At 35.1% G+C, this 9,594-nt stretch overlaps 1 protein-coding gene across 1 annotated transcript in view; it reads left to right on the top strand.

Annotated features, from left to right (window-relative positions):
• LOC138862930 (uncharacterized) overlaps positions 1 to 4,526 on the top strand; it is a 23,103-nt gene extending 18,577 nt beyond the window's left edge. Inside the window, exon 3 of the mRNA XM_070126134.1 lies at positions 3,801 to 4,526. Coding sequence (XP_069982235.1) covers positions 3,801 to 4,002 — 202 coding nt within the window. The 3' untranslated portion in view covers positions 4,003 to 4,526. The remainder of the gene's footprint in view (positions 1 to 3,800) is intronic.
• Positions 4,527 to 9,594: the final 5,068 nt, after the last annotated feature.

Below are 9,594 nucleotides of genomic sequence, written 5' to 3' on the forward strand. Positions count from 1 at the left end.
AGAAAGATAGAGAAACAAAGAGCGAGAGAAAGGAGGAGAGAGGAATAGAATGGGAGAGAGAGAGGGGGAGAGGAAGAGAGAAAGAGAGAGAGAGAGCGAGAGAGAGAGAGGAGGGGAGAGGAGGGACAGAGAGATAGATAGATAGATAGAGGAAGAGAGAGAGAGACAGACAGCCAGACAGACAGACAGGGGAAGATACAGAAAGGAAGTAGAAGAGAAGGAAATAGAAAAAAAGAGAAAGAGCAAGAGCCAGACAGAGCAAGAGAACGCAAGAGAAACCGCTGACTGTAATCTATTAGTCTATCTATTAGCAAATAAAAAAAAAAATCTTAGTTTCTCAAGAAATTCAATTAACCACAATGAGTATACAATCTAACCTGTAATAATCATAAATTTGATAATATATGAAGTTGTACTTACAAGGATAATTCATGGGATTATAACACCCAAATGAAAAATAGAACAAAGAAATAGAAAACAAAGGAATGTAGCCGGAAGTAGCAATATATATCTTATTGAAATGACTATAAATAAGGATTTGCTAATAAGATACTAATAGACAACACAAATATCTATTTGGTTTAGCACCCGAATACTTCAAGAATTTTTAGAAACCATTTGTTAAAACACAACATCCTTTATATCTGTTGTGCAAGATACGAAGAAGATATATTCTTTGCTATGAATAATAAAAAGCATTTTAGCATAACAATGTTGTGTTGGAAACTGATCTACAACGCCACAAATTCTTTAGCTATTTTAGTAACAAATATTTATGTGTGATAAGAGTAGAATAAGATAAATTATTTTCCATCAATGTGTTTGTAATATTAAATACAATAAATACAAATAAATAATTACGCAATAATTACATTAATGATAATAATATCATGATAGTAATTACTATTTGCAAGATATATCCGCTACTGAATAGCAAATTAAAAGTTAGATTTTGTAATGCTAGAACAAACAGGAATTTAGATCACATAGATTTTGAAATAAAAACCCAACGCATTTATATTTCAAGATGAGATTTTAAAAGTTCAATCTGAGGACGAAATTACTTTTTTTTTTTTTTTTTTTTTTTTTTTTTTTTACTTGGCCCATTCCATAACATCATTCTCTTCCTCTTTATGGACTTCATTTCCCCTTTTCCTGCTCGGGTGACGTCACTTTTTTCCCCTTGGCTCATATTTCTATTCTTGTTCCCATTTCCCCCTTTTACCATGTTCTTTTCTTAGGATTTTCCTTCGCATTTTCTCTATTCCTTGATTTTATAGATTTTTTTTTTCACTTGATTTCTGTGGTCATTCTCTCTCTTTCTCTCTCTCTCTCTCTATCTATCTATCAATCTCTCGCTTTCTCTCTCTCTCTTTCTCTCTCTCTCTCTTTCTCTCTCTCTCTCTATCTCTCTCTCTCTCTCTCTCTCTCTCTCTCTCTCTCTCTCTCTCTCTCTCTCTTTCTCTCTCTCTCATTTTCTCGTTGATTTTTATCTTGTTTTCTATGATTCTTGTTTTTCTTCTTTACATTTTCTTGTCTTTTCATTTTCTTTAAATGTCTTCGTTATTAAGCCTTTTCTTTTCGGTTCAAACATTTACAAGTATTATCGTTTTCATACGGTGTCCATCTTTTATTCTTACTTTTATTATTCTTATACATTTACTCCCTTCTCTCCGGTGAATCTATCCATTACCTTTTATTACTTCTCTCCCTTTTCTCTCCCTCATTTTCCTTTCCTTCCTCTACCCCATTTCATCCTCCTCTTTATCTCTCGTTCTTTCTTCCTCTCTCTTAAATCGTTCCATCTTCCTACCCATCCCTTATTCTCCATTCCTCTTTCTCCTACATTATCAAATTCTTCCTCTTCTGTCCTCTTTCTTCTCTTTTATCTATTCTTTCCCACCTACTTGCTTCCACTTTCTTCTTCTCAAATCATCACCGTTTCTTTTTAACGTGTTTGTCTTTTTTTCTCTCTCTCTCTCCCTTCTTATGTCTTCTTTCCAATTCCACGATCTTTGTTTCCGATTCTCCCCTTCTTCTCTTCTCTTTTTCTTCTTCGAATCGCACGAATAAACTCTCCCTTCTTCTTATCTCTTCTTCCGCTCCTCCTTATCCTTCGATCTATTCACCCTCGCCTTATTCTAACTCTCTCTATCTCTCTATCTATCTATCTATCTATCTATATGTCTCTCTATCATCTATCTATCTATCTATCTACCTATCTATCTCTCTATCTATCTATTTATTTGTCTATCTATCTATCTATCTATCTGTCTATCATCTATTTATCTATCTCTTTATCTATCTATCTCTTTCTCTCTTTCTCTCCATCTTTCTCTTCCTCGATTTGCACTTCTACCCCCCCCCCCGTTTCTTCTTCTCTCTTCTCAAATTGCTATACTAACTCTTATACTTCATCCTATTCCTTCTTCCTTTTCTTATCCTTCCCGACTCTTCCTCTTCCTTATCTCCCATCCTCAATCTCAACAATTCCCTTTCTTCAATCTTTCTCTCCCTTTCTCCATCTTTCTCACCCGTTTCTCTCTCTCTCTCTCTCTCTATCTATCTATCTATCTATCTATCTATCTATCTATCTATCTATCTATCTATCTATCTATCTCTATCTCTATATATCTATATCTATCTATCTCTCTCTCTCTCTCTCTCCATCTCTCTCACCGTTCTCTCTCTCTCTCTCTCTCTCTCTCTCTCTCTCTCTCTCTCTCTCTCTCTCTCTCTCTCTCTCTCTCTCTCTCTCTCTCTCTCTCTCTCTCTCTCTCTCTCTCTATCTCTCTTTCTCCTTCACCCCCTCATCCTCCCTTTCTTTTCCTCATATCGCACGACTGAACGTCCTCCTCTTCCTGTCTCCTCTTTCTACCCTCCTTCTTTTTGTTTCCTCTCTTAGTCTTCCTCAAAATATACCATCCTCACCACCACCTTGCATCGTCAATATTTGCTATATCAGTTCCTTCTGTTTTTTTTGTTTTTGTTTTCGCTCCTATTTCTCTTCCTCACTTCCAGGCACTTTACTTTATCAGGTTACCCCTGTTTATCTCCTATTTCTCTCCTCTTCATCTCCTACGAACCTTCCTATATCAGTTCTTCCCGTTTTTTTTGCCCCTATTTCTTTTCTTCGTTTTTCTACAAACTTTACTATTATTTTTCCTTGGTTTTCCTTACATATTTGTCCTCCTCATTTCTTATTCTACTATATCATTTCCTCCCGGTTTTCCTCACACATTTCTCCTCCTCACTTCCTTCCTTACTATATCATTTCCTCCGGTTTTTCAACCATATTTTCTTCCTTACCTCCTACTTCACAATATTATTTCCTCACGGTTTTTCATCCATATTTCTCCTCCTCTTCTCTTACTTCACTAAATCAGTTCGTCCCGGTTTTTCACTCACATTTCTCCTCCTCTTCTCATACTTTACTAAATCAGTTTCTCCCGGTTTTTCATCCTCATATTTCTTCCTCACCTCCTACTTCACTATATCATTTCCTCACGGTTTTTCATCCATACATCTCCTCCTCTTCTCTTACTTTCCTAAATCAGTTCGTCCCAGTATTTCACTCACATTTTCCTCCTCACTTCCTACTTTACTAAATCAGTTTCTCCCGGTTTTTCACTCACATTTCTCCTCCTCTTCTCATACTTTACTAACTCAGTTCCTCCCGGTTTTTCACACATTTTCCTCCTCACTTCCTACTTTACTAAATCAGTTCGTCCCGGTTTTTCACTCACATTTCTCCTCCTCTTCTCATACTTCACTAACTCTCCCGGTTTCCTCCCTAACAGAGAGATGCTGAACCCGCTGGTGTACCGGGAATCCCTAACCGGACGATCCATGAGAGGCGGGATGATGCGGCGAGCTTACACCCCCGACCGGGACGCCCTGTCAAGGACTTCTGCTGCAGCATCTCTCCGGTCCAGATCACACTCGCAGCCCCCGGAGATCAACCACAACAACGTCTCCAGAAGAGCGAGGAAGAAGAAGTAGTGAAGATGGATGGATGGGAGAAAAGGGAGGAGGAGAAAGAGAGAGAGAGGGAGGTGGGAAGTGAGAGAAAGGGAAAGGGGGGAGGAGAAAGAGAGAGAGGGAGGTGGGAAGTGAGAGAAAGGGAAAGGGAGGAGGAGAAAGAGAGAGAGGGAGGTGGGAAGTGAGAGCAAGAGAGGGAGAGGAAGGGATAGGGAGAGAAGGAGGAAGGAAGGAAGGAAGAGAGAGATGGAGGAGTTGGTTGGTAAGAGAGGATATGAGGATATGCGGGAGCGGAAAGGGAAATGGAAAGGGAAGATAAAAGGACGAAGAATTGGTTTGAAACGAAAATGAAATGGAAGAAGCGAGGCTTTGAGAATATAGAAGAGGGATTAGGAGGAGGGCGAGAAACGAAAGGTATACATAAAGGGAAAGTCGAGTAAAAGAATGATAAAGGGAGGACAAGAGAAAACACATTTCAAAGAGCTGGACGGAAAGCAGAAACCGCATGCAGGAAATACATTCAAGTAAAAAAAAAAGAAGAAGAATGGAAATTTCTCAGAGAATCAAAACAAAAGCAAGCGAAGAAGACAAGACAAGAAGAAGAAGATAAAAAGGGAACTAGGCAGAAGAGGAGAAGAAATATTTACGTGAGTCTTCCGAGTCGTCTAGCCGCTCAGCTGACCGAGGTCGTTGTAAACCAAGTGAACAACATAACGAAACGAATTTTGACTTCGCGGAGAAATTGGGAAAATACCAAATGTTTCTTAGTTCTTGATATAGATAAGAAAGATATAAGGATGATATATGAATGATTAAAGTGTGTTTAGAGTATGTATTATGATTAATATTTTTAGTTTCAACTTGAAAAAGTGCATTTGAAAAAAAAGGAAAAAGGTATACAATTATGAACCTTTACTTTATTATATTCTTCACATTCATGTCTTACTTTTTGTACTCTTTTCTTCTCTTTTTGTCGAAAACACAAATGAGAAACACGAAGGAAAAGATGAAAAAGTGAAAAATCCTTTGATATCCGAAACCAGAAAATCCAGACCAAGTGCGACATAAGTCTACGGACTATACACGCCACATTTCATTTACCCAAATCTCACAATTGTTGCAAAGGGAAATGAATGTTTTGAATCACAGAATCAGCGTCCATACACTAACACTTACGCCTCGCTGGAGAAAGTTCAATCATAGATTTGTTCATTGTATGAATATCATTAATCTATATATACATTATTGACTGATGTGTCTCCATTTGTGCCATATGCACTGTGGATGAAATATAGATATATGTATCATTTATCGTAATTTATTTTAGTAAGAGTTATTTCTGCAAGGCCCATTAGAAAATAGCTCAGAATGAAGGTAAATGTTGGATGATTTTAAGCATAAAAGTTTAAGTTGTCTGTGCAAACAATTCCAAACTTTATTTTCTGGAAAGGAAAAATACTGAATTTCGTGTGCAAAATGAGGAGAAATTGTTTTTCACTAGAAGACATGATGTTTGAACCATTTCATAATTGTTAATCGGAATCAAATATGTTAATGAATTACTCAAAGAGATATGAAATGAAAAATACAATGAAAAACTTTGTTATATCTACATACTGAGTAAAATATAACTGTCGGAATTTCATACACTGATCTGAGGACACATACATACACATATACATACATATATGTGCGTATATATATATATATACATATGTAAGTGTGTGTGTGCGTGAGTGTATGTATATATATGTATATACATACATATATATACATATATATACATATATATATATATATATATATATATATATATATATATATATATATATATATATATATATATATATATATATATATATATATATATATATATATATATATATATATATATATATATATATATATATATATATATATATACACACACACACACACATATATATATATATATATATATATATATATATATATATATATATATATATATATATATATATATATATATATATATATAGGTAGATAAGAATGTGTACATATATACATGCATACACTTATGTACGTACATGACTTCTAAGCCAGAAATCCCCAAGAGCATGACTGACGGGAGGGGAGAAAACGAGGGAAGGCGGAAGTCAAAAAGTTACGCCGAATCTGAGTCAACTTTTCCCCCTTTTCCGTGGCGATTACCTTAAGGCTCTTCAGCACCGAAGTTATTAACTAGTTCCCCCTCCAGGAAGTGAGGCAAGGGAGAATCACATAAGGAATAAAGGCGGAGGAATTCAGATATGATCCTCAAAAGGATCACGTCGGTTACAGCCAGATTTGATACGAAGAGAAAGAGACGAACAAAGGAGGAGAAACGAAAAAAAGGAATTACAAAATGAATAACAAAACGCCTATAAAAAAAGAATTAAACTATCTATCCTTTTTCTCTTTTAAACCGAAAGAACTCCAAGCTACGTTTCCCTGAGAGAGCTTGGCTGCGTTTCCTAATGACGAAAACACATCAGACTCTTTCCAGCCCAAGTTCCTAATTCATGTAATAAAATTAGTGTCAGAAAGATCTCTCCCGGAGTCAGTGGATATTTCCTGGCAAGAAGCTCGATAAAAAAAAGTGGAGAGAGAAAGTGGAGAGACATTAATTTAATCCAGGAAATGAGGAGGGTTATGGATCGATCGATTTATGGAGAGATAGATTTATATGTGCATTAGGCTCCTTCCTGATACGTAACTTCCTTAATATCAAGTAATGAAAATAAGGATAACAATGAAAATAACACGAGGACGGAGAGGTCTTAAGAAAAAGGGAAAAAAATCCACAAGATATTCTTAACGAAATGACATTAAGAAGCAAGTGTGACGAAGGTCATGTCTACGACCCACGATGACCTCGTTCCAAGCGGATGCCACGATCCCCACAAGACACCCCAGAAGACACACTCACCAAGCTCGAAGGATATGTTTGTTTCCCTCCCGAAGGACCTCCCTCAGGACGTCCCCCTCGGCGTGTGAGGAGACTTAGGAGTCCTCTTAAGAGTCCGCTTCCCTGTGCCTCCTCCCGCAGACCGCGAAGTGCTCCCGAAGCCCGGCAGCGCTCACCGTCAACCAGAAACACCCAAATAGAGACTCGATCTGTAGGAAAATTTCGTACACGTTCAATGTCTAGATCAGTCGTTTGTACAGTTCATTTGAGAATCACAAGGCCATGGAGGTGAGGGCGTGGTGGGTGGGCGGGTGGGCGTCAACTCGTAAACACAAGTCTAGACAACGAAGAGGCAGTGGAGTGATAAATTACGGTACCTTTCGAATCTTTGCTGAAGTAGAGATGTAAGCATTAATAAAAGCACTCGTAAGGTAGTATAAAGATCCTTAAACGAATAAGTATTTCAATTCTCTTTCTTTCTTTCTTTCTTTCTTTGGTTATCATTTCTTCAACCAACCAATACGGTATGATTCGAGAGTAAAATAATCTCAAAAATAACTAGCAACAACTGAGCTTGCTTGCTATGAACGAAATTTAAATCGAATTAAGATTACCACCTTCCCCTCCTTACACACACACACACACACACATATATCCCACGCGATATATAAGAGACACGAGTTAAAAATGATCACCCTGATTGCTGTTTCCCCCCTCTCTTTTTTCTTTCATTTCCCCTTTTCCTCTATTCTCTCGTGTCCGCGTGTATGTGTGTGCTTTAATCAAACTCCCTTCTTAAACGCCATCTAACGATAAGGTGACCCGCCACATGTGAACACGTCAGGCGTTCAAATCTCACCGTCCACGGCGGGTCACTCGTTTTCTATGCACGATGTTGCGGGCGGGTTCTTGTCACGAACGAACGAGCGGTTCTGTTTCAAAATTGGGTCGTTTGGGGTTCATCTGGTGTTTGTTCTGTGCTTTTAGGGGCAGTTGATGAGCGTTCAATGTGCGTGGAACTGCCAGCTGTACGTGGAAGATCGTGGATAATGTATGTACGTGTGATTTTATCAGTTTCCCGTTTTCTTGTCCGTTTTCTATGTCTCGAGCCGGACTCCTCTGTTTCGTAAACAATGAAGCGGGAAAAAACGATAAGAAATAAAAAGCTCATAAAAGGAAAAATAATAATATTTCCCGTTCGCCACAAGAATCCGTCGGGTAAGACGTCATCAGGAATTTCTTGCCTTGGTATAGTGTTTCTATAAGGTTATGTTGAGAAGAAGAAGAAGAAGAAAATGTAATAAAAAAAAAATATCCTTAAAAAATAATAGTAGCACTGCTATATCTAACCTTTTAAAAACACAAAGACTCACCCCAAAGCAGGATTGGTTTTCTCATTCGTAGCCACAGACTCATGCCTTAGGCCTATTTAGAAGAAAAAAAATGCACTCCCGAGGTTTGTTGATATTGATGTTGAGTAGAAACACATTTCAATACGTAGCCCTACCGAGTAGTCTATATAAAAAAAAATACTAGATAATTAAATACATCCCCTTAACAAAACAAAAAATATAGCATGCTGATTGTATTGTGATCATGTAGAGGGTAGACTATTTTTAGGATTTTAATACAGACATTTCAATACACTAAAAAAAAACACTACTTATTGTTATAAGCATATTTTGAAGAGTTTATATAGCAAAGTTGCATATTTGCATAAAGCTGCATATTGCTCATTTTTTTAATTGTTGCATTATGAAATTTTTGTCTACTGGTTAACAATGTTGGTAGGAATGTTTGTGTACTTTCACCTGTTTGACTAAAAAAAAACAATTATATGATATAAAAACATCTATCGCATGTCTAAAACTGACGTGATCTTTGTACCTTTTCTGTTTTCATTGTTGTATAATATGAGTTTGTGCCTCTGGAGTTGTACTCTGACTTGAGAAATACAGTGTTCTAAATATGTGGTTACAATTTAAGTATTTTGGGCGTCTATAGATATGTGTTGACGTGTACATTAATATTCATTACCGGTATATATTGTCTACAAATATTTACATACATGCGTGTTTACATTTATGTATACAGATATATACATATATGAATTTATATATATATATATATATATATATATATATATATATATATATATATATTATATATATATATATATATATATATATATAGTATATATATATATATATATATATATATATATATATTATATATATATATATATATATATATATATATATATATTATATATATATATATAGTGTATATATATATATATATATATTATATATATAGTGTATATATATATATATATATATATATACTATATATATATATATATATATATATTATATATATATATATAGTATATATATATATATATATATATAGCATATATATATATTTATATATATAGTATATATATATTTATATATAGTATATATATATATATATATATATATATATATATATATATATATATATATATATATATATATATATATATATATATATATATATATATATATATATATATATATATATATATATATGTATATGATATATGTTTATATATATCATATATGTATGTATGTATGTATACATGTACTTTACGTGTGTATATGTTGTTGTTGAGTTTTGTTATAAATAAATCCTCTCATATAAGC

This window comes from Penaeus vannamei, chromosome 10, assembly GCF_042767895.1.
Source record: "Penaeus vannamei isolate JL-2024 chromosome 10, ASM4276789v1, whole genome shotgun sequence".
Classification (NCBI taxonomy): domain Eukaryota; kingdom Metazoa; phylum Arthropoda; class Malacostraca; order Decapoda; family Penaeidae; genus Penaeus; species Penaeus vannamei.